Here is a 19,619-nt window from a genome sequence, read left to right on the forward strand (position 1 = left end):
GTCAGCAACACAGGAACAGAACGAAGCGGGACCTCACATTCCGGAGCGAGCCAAGCGATTCCCAGAGAGATATACCCAAATGAACGTTTCCCGCTTGACACCAGCTCCGAGGAGAGCCCAGCCCGAAAAGAGCGCGTTTAGATGAAGGCGGCAAGCTGCGCCGAAGCTCATCCGCCCTGTCCCTGCCTCATCCCTCCAATTCCACCCGATCGGCGTCAATTGTTCCCGCCGGGGCGCAGCAAGCGAGGAGAGAAAGAAAAGAAAAATGCGGTTGGGATATTGCCTGTGTATTCTCCCCGCACTGCGGGCTGATCTACCGAGTAGTGGCCAGACATGGAGAGACGGTCCGCTATAAATCAGGGCCGATATACACATTGCTCCCCGGATTAATATATCTGGGGATCCCGCTACCGCCGGCCCAAATAAGCCTCCGTCTCAACCGCTCACTCATCAAGCCAATCATATCAGATCTTCTGTTCAAGAACTGTGCGCTTGGCTTTGTGTAAAGCAACTGGAGCGGTGTCTGTATCTCGCCACAGAGCAGGGCCGGTTCTCTATTTCTGTGAGCGGGCCTCAAAAATAGAGAAACAGCGGAAAAGCAAGAGAGCACTAGTCAAAGGAACGCAGAGCTTTTCGGGGCATCTCATGCCTGTCTCTATGGTTGCCGCAAAGTCACGGCAATCAGATGCAGATGCGCCCGACATTGGACGGGGATGCTTTAATATCCCCAGCCGCCGCGGCGCTCTCTGCCCTCTTCCTCTTCCTGCTCCTCTTCATAATTCCGGCCGCGAGCACCCCAGCGACCCTCGGAGCTGCCATAGCCCTCTTCTTCATTCCGACCTCCGTAGCCGCCATAGCCGGTCTCTTCCTCTCGGCCGCCGTAGCTTTCCTCCTGACGACGGCCGTACCCACCATAGCCGCTCTCTTCCTCTCGGCGGCCGTAACCGCCATAGCTGTCGTCTTCTTCCCGGCGACCGTAGCCACTCTCCTCCTCCCGGCGGCCGTAACCACCATAGCTGCTCTCCTCTTCCCGACGGCCGTAGCCGCTCTCTTCCTCCCGGCGGGCGTAACCACCATAGCTTCTCTCCTCCTCCCGGCGGCTGTAACCGCCATAGCTGCTTTCCTCTTCCCGACGACCGTAGCCGCTCTCCTCCTCGCGTTGCCCGTACTCGCCGAAGTCCTGCCGGGCAGCGCGCATGTAGTCATCGCGAGCGCCGCCGCCGCCACCGCCGTAGCGGGTCTCCGCGCTCGCCGTGTAGCCGTAGCTGGCGCCGCGGCCGCTGTCATCCTGCTGCTCCTCGTAGCGGCTGTACTGCGTCTCGGTGTATCCGCCAGACCGGAACGTGTCGGTCTCCTCCTCCTCCTTCTTGAAGCCGCCGCCGAGAAAACCGCCGGCCACGCCGCTGATGAGACCGCCCAGCACGTCGGAACCTTGGCTATTGCCGCCGCCCTCGACGCTGCTGATGAGGCCACCAAGCAGATCAGAGCCCTGGGGACCGCCGCCACCGCCGGTGACACCGCCCTCGACGTCCTGCAGCACGTTCGAGAAGGTCTGCTTGACGCCGCCCATGATGGCGCCCGCGGCGGCGCCGGCGATCTGGTCCTCGAAGGTCTGGGGCGCTTCGTTCTTGTAGTTCTTGTGCATCTTGAGCTTGCCGCCGCTGCCGTGGCCGCAGTCGGACTGGCCGGCCTTGTGGTTTTCGCCGCGCTCGACGCCCTCGCGGCTCAGCTTGCGCCGGTATTCGTCGCGCTGGCTTTCGTCCATGTCCGCCCACCACTCTTGCACGCTGTTGAAGATGAGGTTGCGGCCTTCGGGGGCGCCCTCGGGCCCCATGTCGCGCTGCGCCGGGTGGTGCATCACGCCGTAGATGATCTTGTTGAGCAGCCGGTCGACGTCGACCGAGTGGTCGTCCCAGGCTTCCATGAGCTGGGGGACGACCCAAGAGACGACCCTGGAGGCGGTACGGCCAGCGATTTCGTTGAGAATCTGAAGTGCCTCGTCAGCTTGGGCGTCTTTGATGCGGCAGCGCTCGCTGACTTACGTTGGTAAAATGGTCCTTGGACAGCATCGAATGGGTCGGATCGGTGCAGTTGTCGTCCTCGAATACGTTGAGCTGCTCGTTCTTGCTGCTGTTGATGATTTCGCTCGCGCCGGTCGCGAGCTCGTTCTTGATCTGGTCGATGAGGGGTACGACGAAGGGCGCAATGACGGAAAATACAAAGATAGACATCTGGTCCTCGAGTTGCTCAATAAGCTTGGGCAGAACAGGGATCTTCTCGATCGCCTTCGAGATGTTCATGAGCAGTTCGTCGTGGAACCGGATGGCAGGCATGACTTGGTTGAACGCGTTCCTGATGTAGACGGTGAACTCCTCAGGCTCTCTCGGCGACACCTGCAGGTTTTGCATCTGGGCGGCCTGCGCATTACTCTGAAGGTCGTCCACCTTCGACTTTTCGTCGCCGCCCAGCAAGCCGTCGGGGATCTTGTCGAGCAGCTCGCGGAGCAGGCTGGTGTCACTGTTGCTGCTCTGCTTCAGAGTCCCCTCCAAGTCCTCAATCTCGCTCTGGATCAACTTGTCGGACACTACACCTCCGATCAGCTCGCGGGGCAATAAGGAGGAAGGACGCAGGAATAGGCAGAATTACATTCTCCGGTAACGGAGTGCAGAAAGTCAACGCCACCGAAGGTACCGGTGACGATAGGATACACCGCTCGGCGAGCACCGGGAATTCGCAACTTGGTGTTGCGACCGACGTGGGGGAAGACGTCGTGCTCGCCCAGCTCGATCAGGGCGAGCTCAGTGTAGTTGCTGTGGGCAAAGAAGTCTGCGCCAGGGTCAGCGTCCGGATCTGTCTCTCCAGACGGCGAGGGGTCTTTGAGCCGGCGTACCCTCGAGACAGTGCAGGCCAGTGCCCATGAGGCGCAGAGCCTCGTAGAGATCGTCCTTGTTCCGGGACTGCCCATACGAGCGGCCGAGCTGGATGCACTTGGTGAACAGGCGGCGGACATGAAGCGCCGAAGTCATGATACCGGCTTCCTCGTTCGCGATGTAGTTCTTCATGCCCGACTGCTCGTCGATGGCCAGCTCGACCGACTCGTCCACGGGACCGCGCAGACGGCGATCATACTGGCGCGCATCCTGGTTGTCGGCGTAGTTCTTGGGGTTGTCGATATGGTCCTCGGGGCGGTAGCAGCCCAGGCGCTCCGCGGTGACCTCGAACTCGCGGCTCCCGTAACCAAAGGTCAGAAAACCGAGGACGCACAGCAGGAGACGGATGGCCTCGGCCGAGACGCTCTTGACGGTCCCCACGTCAATGGCCTGGGAGTAATCGCGCAGCCAGTTGCCGAAATAGACGCGAGAAACCATCAACTTGTCGAAACGCTTGCCGCCGACGGCGCGGGCCATGAAGATCTTGAGGAGCGCATCCTCGATATCGCCGTGGCGCCCTGAATGAAAGGCGGGGAGGTCAGCTCTGAGCAGTATCAATGAGAGCTAGACACCTTGGCAGTGGGACGCTGAAGGGAAAATCAGACTCACAGTTCTGGCCTTCGACCGACGAGATGCCAGCGATGTTGCCGGCGCCGAAGGCGAGCGTCGGTCGCACGAAGCAGAAAAGAACGACGAACCCGAGCAGAAACGGGTAAGATTTGAAGTTCGCCATGATCACAATTGGTTACTCTGCACGGCTGCCGGTCGATCGAGGAGGAGTGCGTGTGGTTGACACGGGGTGAACTCCGGAGTCTGCCGGTGAGCTGCTGAAGACTGCGGGGGCAGTCGAAAAAGCAGTGGAAAGCGGCTGGCCAAGCCTGCGACGAATGTTTGGTAAATGCCGAAGAGAGGTAAGGTTAGGAACATACCTACCTTACCTTGGTCAGCGGGAATTTGAGTGGCCCGGGGGTTCGAGATGCGACGATTGTTGTCGGGGTGGAAATCAACACAGTTCAGTTCAGCAAAGATGGTGTGTGGATGTGGACGCGGATGTGGATGTGGATGTGGATGGCTCAAGCAGAGAGAACAGATCAAAATCCATCGTTTATTTTCTGTTTTCTCGACAACTCAGGGACCACAGGGCCCCATGCCTCCTTTCTTGGCCTTTCTTGGGGCTGCTTGAAATGCGCTGCCCAACATGGTGGTGTCCCTCATTCGGCATTCAGGGAATCGAAACATGCCAAGATTCCATTCAGCTTGCTTGCTCGCTGGTGTTGCGGGGCACAGGGAGGGGCGGTCTTGGTGGAGAGGGGTGGTTTGTTGGAAGACCCCTGCCGCTGCGCGCTGTGGTGCAAAGTGGGGCAGAGCTTCCTGTGACACAGTGCGCCACCCCTGTTTCGAAAAGCTCGAAAAGCTCGAGCGAGAGCTTAGGTGATGGAGACCTTGGGTTTCGCGGGGCCCAGCCCCGCAACGCGCGGAACGGCGCGTTTGTTGTTGGAAGCGCTGGGAGAAGTCGAGGAGCCACGACTTCCATGCACTTACACCGCAGAGTTGCAAGCATGCCGATTTTGGGATCGGGAAACTTGCTGGGTATACATAATCTTCACAATTTTGGAAGGGGAAGAGTCCTTATCGTGGCCTTTTAGCTCCCGAGTAGGTATTACAGAGCTTGGGAGCTGGTGGGCTCTGGATTGCCAGCCGCTTTTGGTTTCTTGATCTGGCCGAAGCTCCCAAGAGGGAGTGAGCGGCCGAGGGCGGTTTTCGATCAGAAGGGGACAAACTCGTGTTCAGCAGCGTGGTCCCGTTCCAGGGGATTTCACGAGTTAGCTAGCCCGCCTCATGAGGCAGTTGAACTCGGCAGAGGAATGAGAGAGTTCCAGACTTCTCCAGGTCGTCTACGCCTCTCCTTGCGAGGCGTTTAGCTGTTGTTATTTAAGCACCACAGACCCAAACCCAAACATGATGCGATACCGGAATCAGCGGAATACCCGATGCAACACAATCTCTGGTCCATTACTCGCCGTACTCTTCCCGAGTAACTGGACTGCCTTACGAGAGAGGACATCACTCGAAAACCGCGCCTTCTGACTCTTGAACCAGGCGAGCGGAGCTGGCACTTGGAAGAGCCCATCCACACCGATCAGACGCAGCAACCTGGCGCGGCAACCTGACGCCTAAGAAGAGGCCAACGCTTCCCGGCATTATGTGAGGCACCTACTTGAGCGAGCGTTTGTTACAGTACTTACCTAGCACCACCTGTAGGGATAACTTTGGCTGGGGCAGATGACAGGACAGCGGGCGCCGGCCTGCGAAGAACGCCGAGGTTGGGGAGAACGCCGCCCCGACACTGGTTGTATGGAGGTACCTAGTAAAGATGGGGTTCGGGCAGGAAGTGTTCGGAGCACCACCTCATGCTTGCTTCCCAGGCTTGGTTCCTCAGGTAGGTAGGGGTAAGCTACCTACCTGGTAGGTAACCTGGAAGAGCGCCGAGGACTCCAACTTAGCCGCCCTGTCGCCCGGTGCGGGGAGGCTTCCATCCCGCCATGGCCTCGCAATCAGCCGCGAAATGGCCGCAGCCCCAGATCAGTGAGCTTGGGTGCCCATATTTCCTGGTCACAGCACTGTGATAACTCGAGAATCGCTCTACCTATGGTCGCCCATTGGACAGCTGGCTCAGCCTGTGCGACAACCGAGGCTCACTGATAGTTCAGAATGACAACAGCGTCCGAGTCGCACTCTCCGCCAGCCGGATCCTCGCGACAGTTAGGTATTCAACTAGCGGTATTTTCTCAATCTGCAACTCAACAGCTGGTTCGGAGAAAATGGGGAGCAGTGGTGGTGGGATGCTTGAGAACCGGGCTGGTTTGCCAGCGGTTCGTTGTGCCAATGGGTTGTCTTGTCAGCTGATCAGGTGCATCCATCGCACCTTCTGTAGGTAGGTAGGTAGGTAGGCGTGAGTGCGCAGCGGCGGATACCTTAGGCAGGTAGTGGAGGGTAACGGTATCGTCAAGAATGGTGGGCGGTACCTTGGGTCCTCTGAAGCTTTCAAAACAAAGCTCAAGTCAAGTCGTGCTTCAGCGGGCACCTGCTGAGGAGTTGGTTCTTTCAGCCGATCCCCCCGAATTGAATTTTACCTCGTAGTTATTGCGTACAGGCCCCGTGGCACACTGGAGCCTTAGCGACTGGTGGCCTGCTGGGCCAAGAAGACCAGCTTCCATGGGTTGTGATCTGCTGATTTCCCAGGGCGCACCTAAATCGCGCGGCTGCCCTCTCCGCACAAAAAATAGGTGCCCGCCAAATTTCAGCGGGTGGAATCAGTGAATCAGCGCTGCGTCCCCTCTCCCAGCGCCCCACGTATATTTTCGGGAGTCCCGCCTTGCCCCCCAAAATTCGCCGCGAATTTTTCCTCCCGTTCTCTCTGTTCATTCCACAGCGCCTAGCTTCCAGCACTAAATTCACCCGGACAGCCAGCTCCACCAAGCATCATTGTCGCGAACACAGCGCCATCATCCCACTATCCGCCATTTCGCTAACCGCCTCAACCGAAATCATCGCCGCTGTCGCGACAGCCATCAACCATGCCGCGCCCGCCCAAGAACAAGGCCGCCCCCGAGCCTGGGGTCCCCATGGTGGCGCAGCCCAGCGCGCCCGCTTTCAAGGCGCACCCGGTCATCGATGTTGACCAGTTCATCCGCGTCAGGGATTCGGTAAGCCCCAACTTTCGCTTCCATTTCTCTGCTTGCAACATTCCCGTCCTCACAACCGGGGCCGCACTGGAGGAGAATCGCGCGCGCGCCCCGCCAAACCCCCGCATTTTGCCATTGCGCCCGGCGCATCTCGCAAGACAGAGTGCGTCGAGCCCGACCTGGGCTCTGGTGGTCGTGGATGGAACACAACAAGACCGTCGCGCGCATCACGTGTGCTTCGCGTCGCAGGAACTGCAACGCCGTGCTTTGCGTGCACACACGCAGTCGCCATCTGCCTTTGGTGCATTAAAGCGGGCTGCGATGCGCTGCCTGCCTGCTTTTGGACTGCGCAGGAGGCGCCTCCGAGTCCACTGGCCTCGGGGCGCATCGCGTCTCTCGCCATCCCAGTGTTTACACTTCTCCCCTTTTCGGATGTCGTCCACACGCTCCACCCTCCTTGATCATTGTCCTAGCACGACCGCCTTGCCTCCGCCGAGGAAAATAGAATCAAATTAAATAAAACAATCCAGACAAGCCTTGCTAACTAGCCCACAGGTCTACCAGAGACTGCAGACAATCCAGGATCTGATTAGGAGCTTTTCCCAGGATTATCTCCGGCAGACTAACCTCCTTATTGGCGAGGGCACCAACCTGGAGAATGGAGGCGAGCTGGACCGCATCGCCGGCTCGCTCACCAACCTGGTTCCGGCTGCGCTTGCGGCCCCGCAGCCCGCTGTTGAAGAGAAGAAGGAGCGGAAGAAGCGCACCCATGACCCGAATGCGCCCAAGCGTCCTTTGACCCCCTACTTCCTCTACATGCAGACGGCCCGTCCGATCATCGCGAATGATCTCGGCGACCAGGTGCCCAAGGGTGCCGTTCAGGATGAGGGCCAGCGCCGGTGGTCCGTCATGACTCCGGCCGAGAAGCTCGGCTGGAACCAGGCGTACCAGTACAATCTCCGTCTCTACAACGCCCGCGTCCACTCGTACAAGCACGGCAACCCGAATGCCAAGAACATGACCGACGAGGAAGCCCGTGCCTACGCTGACCAGTACGGCATCGGGATCCCCCCGCTCCACCAGGCAGAGGAGGCGCAGGCCAACGACCAGGAAGCCATTGCCGAGCAGCTCCAGCAGACCGCCGCCGCTGAGGCGTCACCCTCGGAGGCTTCCGAGGAGGAGCAGCCGGCCGCTCCGGCCGCCGCGCCGACCCCCAAGAAGAAGGAAACTCGCAAGCGCAAGAGCACCGCTGCGGCGACCCCAGCGGCTCCCGAACCGGAGCCCGCCAAGCCTGCGGCGGCTACCCCAGCCAGCCCGGACGCCAAGAAGCGGAAGCGGACATCCAAGGCGGCCGAGCAGGTCGAGGAGCCCAAGAAGTCTGGTCGTAAGAAGTCCAAGACCGGCTAGGCGGCCTGTCGGGCCTTGCTGCTTCCTGTTTTTGTGTATCTCGCTTTTCGTTTTCCTCTCATGATACCTGTGGGGAGTCGTCTGCTTTTTCATCTTTCGCTTTGATATCCCCCCTTGACCGGCGACACTGGGGCGGAACTCAAGGGACTCTGTCGTGCGGGGGTGGGATGTGTGTGTAGGACTTCGGGTACGAAGCAGCAATGGTGTGCGGGCTTGCTATACTAAGGCCTGCTGTCGGCTGTAGCTGTGTGGGGGGATCAACGACGGGGTTATGGGTTTGCTCTGCAAACATTTCCGGGCGGAACTCTGGAGACTCGGCAGGAGGGGGAGCGCGCCATGGTTCGGGCTTACAGCACACGAGGTCGTGATGTAACTGTCTAGGTACGCACACATGCGACCCTCACGAGCTTTGCTTTGGGTTACGAGGGCGCATATTGGCGGTGCATCCGCCTGGGACTCCTTTATGAGGATTTTATTTCTAAGATGTGGGATACGTGTGTGCTGCCTGAAGTTGGTCTAAAATTCATGAGTGGCCAGTCGCCCATCGTTACGCAGACTGAGCTGAGGTAGATGTCGAGAAAGACCTCGAGCACATCCAAGCCCGAACCACGCTGCCAAGAAGGGCCTGGGTGCTTCGCCCGGCCCAGCTGGGGTTGGGCCGTCCCTGTTCAGGCCCAACCCTTGGTCATTCCCAGGCCTGTCTCCCGCTAGAATGAAGGGGTTGAAACCCCGGCAGCTCTCCCCAAGTGCCGAGAAGGCCTGAACTGCCGCCGCGTGCTAACTACCTGGTAATTTACGTACTTGATGCTGTTATGCACCCCCATATTGATCTCGTTACGCCCTCCTGGAACGCATTGCACACTGCCGTACCTAAAACCAAGAAATGGTAACTGTAACTGTACGGAATGCTCCCCTACTCCGCTCCTCCTTGAACAACAACCAGGAGCCCAACCACTGCCGCTGGCAGAATCCTACCTAGATACCCGACCAACAGTAGCCATTGCATCTTAACGTTACTTGCTTTCAGCCCAAACTTGCCGCCCACAGTCCGGACGACCTCGACCTAACCCCTGAAACCGAAACGTTGGCACTTTCTTTTTCACGCATCGCTCACCGTCACACCCCTGTTGATGTCAGGTTGCACCCGAACATCTCTTCGCCAAAGGGAGAGTCCATTTGCAGAAGGATAAAGAGCTACGAGGAACAGACAGAAGCCTGGGTACTGAAACTCAGAGACGCCAAGTTGACTTTCCGGGCTCTCGCACAAATTACACCCCTTTCCCTGTCCACCCAGACACTGAAAAGAAACAAAACCCCGACCGGTGTGTTAACCCCCCGCGCGCCCTTACTTTAGTAGACGAAGCAGCTCTGCGCGATGGGCAGTTCGCCGATGGGCTCGGCGGCGCAGGCGCGGCCGTCGGCCTCGACGGCGTAGGTCTCCGGGTCGACGCGGATGCGCGGGGTGGCGTCGTTGAACTTCATGTCGCGCTTGCCGACGGCGCGGCAGCCGCGGACGGGCTCGACGCGCTTGCGCAGGCCGTAGGACGCGACGGCGCCCGAGTCGACGCTCGCCTGCGACACGAAGGCCACGCTCGTGCTCGCGCTCGCCGCGCGCGGCGCCGCGGCCGCGAACATGGGCCGCGCGAACACGGGCTGCACCGACGGGATCGAGGCGTTGGGGTCGCCCTGGATGGTGAGTCGGGGGGGTTGGTTTGTGGTCAGCTAATTGGGAGGGAGACGGAGAAGAAACAAGAAGGGGGAAAGGGAAGGAAAGAGAAGGGGGGAGAAAAAAAGGGCTTACCATCTGCGCCCAGGCAATCATGCCGCCCTTCACCACGCAAGCCGGCTTGGAGCCGAACCAGGCCGGGTCCCAAAGCACCAGGTCGGCCAGCTTACCCGGCTCGATGCTGCCGACCAGGTGGGCCATGCCCTGGGCGATGGCCGGGTTGATGGTGTACTTGCTCACGTAGCGCTTGACGCGGAAGTTGTCGGCGCCGGTGCCCTCGTCCTCGGGCAGGGGCCCGCGCTGGACCTTGTTCTTGTGGGCGGTGTGCCAGGTGCGCAGGATGACCTCGCCGCAGCGGCCCATGGCCTGGCTGTCGCTGCTCATCATGCTGATGGCGCCCAGGTCGTGCAGCACGTCCTCGGCCGCGATGGTCTCGGCGCGGATGCGGCTCTCGGCGAAGGCCACGTCCTCGGGGATGTCCTTGCTCAGGTGGTGGCACACCATCAGCATGTCGAGGTGCTCGTCGAGCGTGTTGCGCGTGTACGGCCGCGTCGGGTTGGTCGACGACGGCAGCACGTTGGCGTGCTCGGCGATGCGGATGATGTCGGGCGCGTGCCCGCCGCCGGCGCCCTCGGTGTGGTACGCGTGGATGGTGCGGCCCTTGAAGGCCGCGATGGTCTGCTCGACGAAGCCCGACTCGTTGAGCGTGTCCGTGTGGATCATGCACTGCACGTCGAGCTCGTCGCACACGCTCAGGCACGCGTCGATGGCCGCCGGCGTGCTGCCCCAGTCCTCGTGCAGCTTCAGCCCGCAGGCGCCCGCCTGCACCATCTCGCGGAGCGCCAGCGGGTCGCTGTCGTTGCCCTTGCCCGTGACGCCGATGTTGACTGGCAGCTCGTCGAGGGCCCGGAGCATCTCGCGCGTGAAGTACGCCCCTGGTGTGCAGGTGGTAGCGGCCGTGCCCGTGCTGGACCGTTCTCTGTCAGTATCTCGGCCTAACCCCCACTGAAACGCTGCACACGGCGTGACCGTAGGCTAGCTCACCTTGGTCCCGTGCCGCCGCCCACCATGGTCGTGATGCCGGACGAGATGGACTCGGCAGCCTGCTGCGGGCAGATGTAATGGATGTGCGTGTCCAGACCGCCGGCGGTCACGATCTTACCCTCGCCGGCGATCACGTCGGTGCAGCTGCCCACAACCATGCCCGGCGTCACGCCTTCCATGACATCCGGGTTGCCTGCCTTGCCGACGCCGACAATGTGGCCGTCCTTGACGCCGATGTCGGCCTTGAAGATGCCCGTCCAGTCGACAACCAGCGCGTTCGTCACCACCAGATCCAGCGTGTCGGCATCGGACCGCCCGGTGGCCTGGCCCATGCCGTCGCGCAGCGACTTGCCGCCCCCGAACTTGCACTCGTCGCCGTACACGGTGTAGTCCTTCTCGACCTTGATCCACAAGTCCGTCTTGCCCAGCCGGACGAGATCGCCCGTCGTCGGACCAAACATGGCCGCGTACGTGTCCCTGTCCACGGTCGCGCCGCCCGTCAGGAAGGCCAGATCCCCCGCCGGCTCGGGGACGTGCGCGAAGCCGGCCTGCTGCAACCGCTGCAAGATCTCGTCCGCCCTGTTCAGGTCCACCACCCCCGAGGCAAGCCCATTCCCGCCCCGAATCACCTTCCCGCCGCCAATCTCCACCAGCGTCACCGTCTTGGTGTCCCCCGGCTCGAACCGGACGGAGCTGCCCGAGGCGACGTCCAGCCTGAAGCCGTACGCCCGCAGACGATCGAACTCCAGCTGCGGGTTGACCTCGACGAAGTGGTAGTGACTGCCGACCTGCACGGGGCGGTCGCCCTTGTTCGTCACGCGCAGCCTGACCCGCCGGCGGCCCTCGTTCAGCCGCACCGGCTGGCCCTTCACGCAGACGACCGCGCCGGGCCGCTTCTCGGCGGCGTAGGCCTCGGCGGGCGGCAGCGGGAACATGGCGGCGGCGGCGGCGGCGTCCGGCACGGGCAGGAAGCTGCCGTACAGGGCGCGGGCGAGGTCGCCGTCGTCGGTCGCGATGGGGTTCTGCACGGTGACGAGGAAGGTGCCGGAGCGGAAGGTGCCCTCGACCTGGACCTCGTGCAGCGTGGCGCACACCTCGGGCAGCACGTGGCGGCGGCCGAGCATGGTGGCGCCGAGCGACATGAGGTCGGCCACCGAGTGGTTGCCATCGCGGATGAGTTCTTGGAGGTTCGAGGCGATGAGTGCCTTTTAGTGGGGGGGGTCAGTGTTGTGGATTCTCGTCATGAGATTTCGTGATTGTGATTTGGTGCCCCGAGTGAAAAAGGGGTAAAAAGGGTGAAGAGGGTGAAAACCGTCTTACCGACGCCTCGACATGGTTCAGTCGCACGCCGCGGGCCAGGCGCCGCTGGGCAAGGAAGCCCAGCTGCGAGATGGTGATCTTGTCGATCTGTGGAGAGACGCAGCGGTGCACTATGGTGTCAGTGAATGGTCGTCGCGACGATGCCAAGCTCAACCAACGGTGAGGTGAAGAGGTTGTAGGTAATGAGATGCAGGTGTGCGGATTCCTGTGTAAGTGGCCTGTAATGACACCGCCAAACGCTCACTAACCTCCTTGGGAACAAGATGCATCCTGGCACTGAGCGTCTCGCTCACAGGCTCGAACTGCCCTCTGCTGTGTGGGTAATGGGTAATGCTTCTTGCGTGAGGCGGTTTTTGGACAGCAAACGTCGGCCTCTGTCTCCTGTGCTGCTCGACCGTCACCTTCGGATCATCTGGTGTTTCCAGGCCTTTTCACCCCCATCCCCATCGGCCGCAGCGGCGCCAGCGCCAGCCGGTTGGAGACCCCGCATTTACTGATAAGCTCGTCCTTTCGTCAGGGCATGGCCAAATCTCCGTACCTAATCGAGAGATAAGAACCATTCAAGAGGGGGTAACATCGCTCACAGATACCACTTGGGCACAGCAACACAGTAACACTGGAAGGAACAGGCAACTCGCAGCTGAAAATTGCCGGCTAATGTAACAACTACTGAGTACCAAGTAAGTAATGAACACCATACCTCCGTTTGTGCCCTCTAAATGCCGTCGCGGGTCCTGTGTTGCCCCGAGCGCCTCGAGAAAAAGAGAAAAGTAAACGAATACCCCCGACGCAAACGCAACCAGTAAACAAGCCACCTGGGCACCTCAGCCGTGGTCCTCGAAGTACCTATCCAACCAACACCAAATGACAAGAACCCAATAAAATACACAGAAAAGAAATATATGCTCAAGCCTGCTCAATCAGCCGCTCCTCCCTCTTCCCCCTAGCCAAAACCTCTCTGATGCGCTCGTTCTCCTCCGCCCGTATCCGACTCCTCGCCGCCTCCAGCCTCTCCACGCCCCGGTTGATGGTCTCGATGTGCACGCTCAGCGGCACCTCCGCCTGGCCCCTGATCAAGCCCGGCGCGGCCACCCGGTCTCTCAGGTCCCCCAGACCGGCCTGGATCTTCTCCAACTCGACGATCAGGGCGCTGACCTGCTTGACGGCGTCCGACCGCTGCGCGTTGACCTGCCTCAGCAGCGACAGCTGGCTGTTGAGGTTATTGAGCCGCTGGTTGTTGGCGCCGACGAGCGTCCACAGGGTCCAGAGGATCTCGTCCTTGCGGCTCTGCACCGTCTTCTGCGTCCGCGTGACGAAGTCGTAGATGGTGCTCAGGTGGTCCTCGGCTTTGGAGAGCGTGCGGAGCACCGCCTGCGCCTCGAGGATCAGGCCGGCGATCTTGTCCGACACGAGCGCCGTGTGCTCGACGTACCGGTCGAGGAGAAGCCGCTCGGAAAAGACGGCCGGCTGGAACGGCGCGAAGAGCCAGCCCGTCCACGCGCCGAGGAGGCCGCCCTGCTCGTCCTTGTTGCCGCCCTCCTCTAGCGAGTCGAGATGCCGCGATGTCCACCGGTTCATGCTGATCACCCAGTCGACGGCCGAGCCGACGTGCGTGTTGAAGTTCTGGAGGCCGCTCGATGCGGACCGCGCGGTTTCGATGAAGCCGTCAAATTCCAAGACTAATTCGTCCTTGTCCCTGAGCGTGCTGTAGCGGACCATGGTGCGGAGGTCCCGGATCGAGGCTTCCGAGCGCTTCATCTCCATGGGCAGCGACACACCTTGCGCCGACTTCTCCAGCACCCTCTCGAACTGGTCTTGGACGCTCATCAGGCTCTCAAACTCGACTGGCTGCCGCTTCTCCTTTCCCGCTCCCTGCGTTGGCCGGAGATCCGGACAGAACGGAAGCTCCATCCACGACACCCCCGGTACGCGACATAATGGCGAGAGGGATGTGTAGAGGGATTTTGTCGCCATGTTCTGCAGCACGATGACCCCGCCAAACGTGAGATACAACGACACCAAGATGGCGATCGGCTTCTGCGCATAGCGCAATGCTAGCCCGACCACCCCAAAAGCCCAACCGAGAGCATCAAGTAGGGCACCTGGTAATGATGCCGAGATGCGGTCACTGAACGACGCCTGCTCGTTCGCAGGCCCGCTTTCGGCCTCCTCCTTCCCCTTGGCACGCCGGCGTTTGCTGGGGCTCCCCGTCGCGGCGCCTTGGCGACGCCTCAACCCAGGCAGCGGCGGTGTCGGGTCCGCCGCTCTGACGGTCGTTGACGACCGGGTGGTCGGCCTCCTGGGGCTCTCAACATCGACCTTGGGCATGTAGAACTCCGGTTCGGGTGACCGATGTCTCATGTTCTCCCTGGAGCTCTGCCGTACAGACTGCGGCACTGACGGGCGGAACGGCGACCGTAGAAGAACCTGCTCATCTTCCTCGGCATTGTTGAGGAAGTTCTCGATGCTCTCGTCCTGCGAGCCCCCGATGCTCCACGGCTGGGATCCGCCGATGCTGAAGGGTTGCGATCCGGCCGGTTGCGAGGGGTCGCTGCCGCTCGAGATGATAAACTCCTCATCGTCATCGTGTAATATAGACGTGTCGAAGCTGTCATTCTCACCCCCTTCGACCATGCGCCATGAGCTCTCGGGCTGGAAGTCCCGCTTCGCCGATGAGCGTGTCGTCCGAACCATGATGCGCCGCCCCGGGACTCGCAGGCCGAGTTGGCTCACAGAGTTCCTTACCGCGCAACGCTTCGGCGGCTCCTGAACCGGCGTGTAAATAGCGTCAATACCTGAGAGGTCACCCGTCGCGTCGTAGTGGCAAACGCCGGTATCCGAGGCAGCAGGGCCGTCTTATAGGCTTAGGCTGGTTGAAAAGTGGGGGTCTATCGTTCACTGACGCCAGCGCTGGGACGCCGGGGCAGTAAACAATAAAATGAGTCACGGTAGGCAGCAACACTAAATCGGGGTTGCGAACAGAGCGGGTGGTGAATGTATGTTTGAACAGTATCTGTGTCGAAAGAAGACATCGTTAATGAGGCTGCTCCGCACCCTCGTCAGGCACATGTCGGTCGAGAGTTGTAGTGTATGTACCTCCTTCCGCCGGGAGGATGGGGTGAGCGAGTGGCTGGTGCGAGATATCTGATTCGTCGTCAGCCTGCTGGTGTCACTGTGAGCGCACACCCAATCCCCAGTGCAGACCACCGTGTGAGAACCTTGAATGATCGGATCAGCTGGACTGGTCAATGCTGGCCAGATTTGGGGGTGGGCCCCTTGCAGCGACAGGGGTATCACAGGGCGAACTCGCCTTGGGACTGGGGCTTGGCTGAACTTGTCTTCGGGTTGCATCGACCCGAGCGAGTCAAAAAGTCGAAGTTTGAACTGTGGGACGCTTGAACAAACAACTCGGCACAAAGCGGCGGCCGTCGGCAGGATGCTCTTCCTGCGCGTCCCAGGACGGTCTGCGCGGTTTCGAATCCGAGTCGGGCAGCTCAGGATAGCGCAACAGCTTCCAGCACACCGAACCCAGTCCCGTTTCTGTTCATCATGCGACAATGCCGGGTCCTCATCCTCACCCGCGAAGCCGCCCGCGCCAGACCATCGCGCGCTTGGGCTGCAGCAGGAGCTCTTCATGACATCCGTCTACAGCCCGGGCTCGCCCATCCTCCTCCCCCACGGCGCGCGCATATTTAATCGGCTCGTCGATTTCCTTCGCAAGCAATACGTCCAGTATGGCTTCCAAGAGGTCATCACGCCCACCATATACAAGAAGGCGCTTTGGGCCACGTCGGGCCACCTCGAGAACTACGCCGACGATATGTACACGGTGACAAGCACCTCCGCCTCTCGCGCCGATGACGCCGAGTATGGCCTCAAGCCTATGAACTGCCCCGGCCACTGCCTTATCTTCGCGTCGCAAGGCCGGAGTTACCGCGACCTCCCAATCCGCTACGCCGACTTTAGCCCGCTGCACCGGAACGAGATCTCGGGCGCTCTGAGCGGCCTCACGCGCGTGCGCAGATTCCACCAAGACGACGGGCACATCTTCTGCCGCCCATCTCAAATCAGGGAGGAGATCTCCAAGACGCTCGACTTTGTCCGCCTCACCTACGGCATCCTCGGCCTTGGGCCGTACCGGCTAGTGCTCTCCACCCGGCCGGAACAGTATATCGGGTCAATAGATGATTGGGCCCAGGCCGAGGAGGCGTTGAAAAGGGCGCTCACGGAGAGCGGGAATGACTATACCATCAACGAGGGCGACGGGGCCTTCTACGGCCCGAAGATCGACATCATCTTGAAGGATTCGGACGGAAAAGAGCACCAGACGGCGACCATTCAGCTCGACTTCCAGCTCCCCAAGCGATTTGGCTTGAAATACACAGCGCCGGCTCCGGAGTTCGAGAGACGGGGCGAGACCACGACCGACCCCGAATTGCTGGCCGAATACGGCCCCGTCCAGCCGGTGCTCATTCACCGCGCTGTACTCGGCTCAGCAGAACGGCTCATGGCGCTGCTGATCGAGCATTACAACGGAAAGTGGCCGTTCTGGTTGAACCCGCGCCAGGCCATCGTCATCACCGTCAACAGTACAGAGCCCGTGGTGCGGTGGGCACGCCACACGCGTGATGTGCTCCTCGGGCTGTCGCCTGCCCCCGCAAGCGCAACTCCTGCGTCGCCCACGGGGCTTGCCGTTGATTTCGATGACAGCGACCGCACGGTAGGGCTGAAAGTGCGCGAAGCCACTTCGAAGGGGTACGGGGTGATCGTCACGGTCGGCCCGGATGACCTCCTGAACAACACGGTTTGCATCAACGCGGCCGCCCTCGCTGGCCCCAACGAGAGCGCCGAGCAGCTCAAGAAGCTGAGAAGGATCAACATGACGCCGGAAGAGGCGCGCGACTTCATGCTTTCCAAGGTGAATTCGTATCAATAGACAACTGCTAACTCCTGGCAGTGCTGGCCATCGGGCCACTGTAACCAGATATCTTGTACTGTACATAAATGAGGCGGAATGGCTGTCCAATCTATTATTGTACGATGTGTACGCGTGGTATATGAGAGTGGGGCGTGCAATCTACTGTGTTACGTTGTAGGCTCAGGAACCTTGTTGGACGATGTGAACGAACGATGACGCACTCAGCAGTCAGCACGCAGTGGCAGCTTGGGGAAGGTGGGGTCTAGCCCAGCTATCCTCCAAGCTCCCCCACCTTGCCAATGCCGGTTGTTTTCCCTCTCGAAGCAACAAGCTCCCCGTCCGCAGCGTCTGTCTCGCGTGCCGGTTGATGAAGCAGCTGCAACAAGCAGCCTCCTTCTGCAGACTCTCGCCCGCCAGATTCGCCAAATACAACGGATACAGCGCATACAACGCCATGGACCTAACCAACCCCTCGGACCCGCCGCCGGATTACATCACGGCCGCCCGCGCCCACGGCATCCCCCTCCGCCAGAGCGCCCCGATCAAGAAGGGCCCCTACCCTCTCGAGCTGCCGATCCTCTCCTACCTGCGCTCCAAGCGGGTAATCTTGGCCAGCGCCTCGCCCCGACGGAAAGCCCTCCTCACACAAGTTCGCCCCCCCACTTTGGCTTAACCCCTCCCCTACAGTCTATCTCTCCGCGCTCGTTCCGATGCTGAACAACCCCGTTGAAGCTCGGCCTCCCAAACCTCGAGGTCTTCCCGTCCAACGAGCAGGAAGACCTCGACAAGCGGACGCACGCGCCCGAGGAATACGTCGCGGCGACCGCCGAGCGCAAGTGTCTCGCCGTGTACCGAGCGGCGCTCGCCAAGCAGGAAGAGTGGCAGCAGCAGCAGCAGCAGCAAAAGCAGAAGCAAGACGGCGGCGACTCGGGCGACTACTCCGCGGTGCCGCACGACCCGAACCCGCGGCAGCACGAGGAGCCGGCGGTGGTGATCGCGGCGGACACGGTGATCGCGACGCGGGCGGGGCAGATCCTGGAGAAGCCGCGGTCCGAGGCGGATCACGCGCGCATGCTGCGGCACCTGCGCGACACGGAGGAGCACCGCGTGCTGACAGGCGTGTGCGTGCTGGCGCCGCGCGCCGACGCGGCCCACCCCGGCTACGAGCTGGCCTCGCACGTCGAGGCCACGCGCGTGCGCTTCGCCGCCGCCGACGACGGCCTGCCCGACGACGTCATCGACGCCTACGTGCGCACCCGCGAGGGCGCCGACAAGGCCGGCGGGTACGCCCTCCAGGGCGTCGGCGGCATGCTGCTTGTCGAGAAGGTCGACGGCAGCGTGGACAACGTGATCGGCCTGCCGGTGAGGAAGTGTTTGCAGTTGTGTGAGAAGGTCGTCTTTCGGCAGGAGGTGGAGGATGATCACGAGGGCGGCGAGGACGACGAGTGAGAAAGGAAAAAGAGTCACATCGCTTTGGGGAGGAGGGTTAGGCGTTACGCCAGGTTTGTTTTTTTTTGTGTGTCATTTCCTCAAGTTGGGAAAAAAGGGGGACAGATAAACGGATATCTCAAGCTCAAACTTCTAGTTGCGGGATATCGCCATGTCCTACCTCGCAACCTTGCTTGCTGTGACTGTCACGGTATGGCTTGTCGCAGCTCACCAGTAGAGCTAATGGATGCTCATCAGTAAATCGCACTCAAATGTAGACATCCAACACCATCTGAGCAGCTTGCTCCATCCCAGAATAGATCCCTTACGGTGCATTTAATCCCTCGGCGGTTACAGCAACGGGGCAAACAAGTTCTTGTTCATGACGGGCGTCTCCGACGGCTGGGACAACCTCAGAGGGTGCGCCTCGGTATCGAAGACATAGTCGTCCAAACTAATGAGCTCCGGCTCCGAGGAGATGAGGTAGAAGTACCTGAGTAGATCCGCAAGCCAGAAGCTCTGCAACTCATGACGGTCAGCACGATCTCACAGCCTCAGAAGTTTTGCCTTAGGCGGTGAGACAGAGATGCCAGCCAAGATAGGTACAGGTAGGTAGATAGTCAAAGGGCTTCCTGCCCACCTTGGCTACATCAAGGGTCGTTCAGGGGGCCAAGCGGCAGCTCAGTTCCGCGCCCAGGTGCATGCTACTGCCTTGAATGCACAATTGACGCCCTGGTCCGTGGGATAACATACCTAGGTAGTGTAGTGTCTTGTACTGGCAAATGCTGATTGAGGTTTCCCGGATGCTGGGCGTGCATGAAGGCCACACAGTGCACGCCTTCACTGCCGAACACTTCGTACCTGTCGAAGGCAGCTCTCTCCAAAGCAACATACCTGGTACCTAAGAAGGGAGCATCAACCAGTTACTGCAGGTTTCAATCCAGGGATCAACGAGGCCCGGCCTGTACACTACCTATTTACAGGTAGGTACACTACCTTTCGTACGCAGTATCCCAGAGACACTGGTTGTTGGCGAATGGAGGTTTGGCGAATGCAGGTTTCACGGAAGCTTCCATGTTCTCGGGCCCGGACAAGGGGCTTGCCTCGAGCTGAAGTTCTCAACCGCCCGGGCAACCCCTGTCCCGGTCGCTGTGGGGCGG

The 19,619-nt window shown here is 60.6% G+C and overlaps 6 protein-coding genes across 6 annotated transcripts; 2 read left to right on the top strand and 4 right to left on the bottom strand.

Moving 5' to 3' along the window:
- Positions 1–530: 530 nt before the first annotated feature.
- THITE_2113568 (uncharacterized protein) lies at positions 531–3,934 on the bottom strand. Its single transcript, XM_003652219.1, has 6 exons — positions 3,869–3,934; positions 3,540–3,743; positions 2,891–3,448; positions 2,647–2,826; positions 2,043–2,584; positions 531–1,987 (listed from the first exon to the last, which is right to left on the bottom strand). The coding sequence occupies exons 2-6, from the start codon at positions 3,661–3,663 to the stop codon at positions 719–721; spliced, it is 2,673 nt and encodes an 890-aa protein (XP_003652267.1). The 5' UTR covers positions 3,664–3,743; positions 3,869–3,934; the 3' UTR covers positions 531–718.
- A 2,574-nt stretch (positions 3,935–6,508) lies between these two features.
- On the top strand, positions 6,509–8,503 carry THITE_2065779 (uncharacterized protein; the record flags this gene model as incomplete). The annotated part of the gene is made up of 3 exons (XM_003652220.1): positions 6,509–6,682; positions 6,790–6,808; positions 7,152–8,503. The coding sequence occupies 3 exons, from the start codon at positions 6,509–6,511 to the stop codon at positions 8,021–8,023; spliced, it is 1,065 nt and encodes a 354-aa protein (XP_003652268.1). The 3' UTR covers positions 8,024–8,503.
- Positions 8,504–9,203: 700 nt separating this feature from the next.
- On the bottom strand, positions 9,204–12,341 carry THITE_2113576 (uncharacterized protein). Its single transcript, XM_003652221.1, has 3 exons — positions 10,794–12,341; positions 9,825–10,716; positions 9,204–9,709 (listed from the first exon to the last, which is right to left on the bottom strand). Exons 1-3 carry the CDS (start codon positions 11,933–11,935, stop codon positions 9,374–9,376), a joined length of 2,370 nt encoding a protein of 789 aa, XP_003652269.1. The 5' UTR covers positions 11,936–12,341; the 3' UTR covers positions 9,204–9,373.
- Positions 12,342–12,645: 304 nt separating this feature from the next.
- Positions 12,646–15,210, bottom strand: THITE_2113579 (uncharacterized protein). The gene has a single exon (XM_003652222.1). The coding sequence runs from the start codon at positions 14,805–14,807 to the stop codon at positions 13,020–13,022; it is 1,788 nt and encodes a 595-aa protein (XP_003652270.1). The 5' UTR covers positions 14,808–15,210; the 3' UTR covers positions 12,646–13,019.
- A 537-nt stretch (positions 15,211–15,747) lies between these two features.
- THITE_2143594 (uncharacterized protein) lies at positions 15,748–18,480 on the top strand (the record flags this gene model as incomplete). Its single annotated transcript, XM_003652223.1, has 3 exons — positions 15,748–17,039; positions 17,473–17,680; positions 17,764–18,480. The coding sequence occupies 3 exons, from the start codon at positions 15,748–15,750 to the stop codon at positions 18,478–18,480; spliced, it is 2,217 nt and encodes a 738-aa protein (XP_003652271.1).
- Positions 18,481–18,810: 330 nt separating this feature from the next.
- THITE_2087407 (glycoside hydrolase family 47 protein) lies at positions 18,811–19,535 on the bottom strand (the record flags this gene model as incomplete). The annotated part of the gene is made up of 3 exons (XM_003652224.1): positions 18,811–18,978; positions 19,354–19,360; positions 19,465–19,535. The coding sequence occupies 3 exons, from the start codon at positions 19,533–19,535 to the stop codon at positions 18,811–18,813; spliced, it is 246 nt and encodes an 81-aa protein (XP_003652272.1).
- Between the last annotated feature and the right edge of the window lie 84 nt (positions 19,536–19,619).

The sequence above is a fragment of the Thermothielavioides terrestris genome, chromosome 2 (genome assembly GCF_000226115.1).
Source record: "Thermothielavioides terrestris NRRL 8126 chromosome 2, complete sequence".
Lineage (NCBI taxonomy): Eukaryota > Fungi > Ascomycota > Sordariomycetes > Sordariales > Chaetomiaceae > Thermothielavioides > Thermothielavioides terrestris.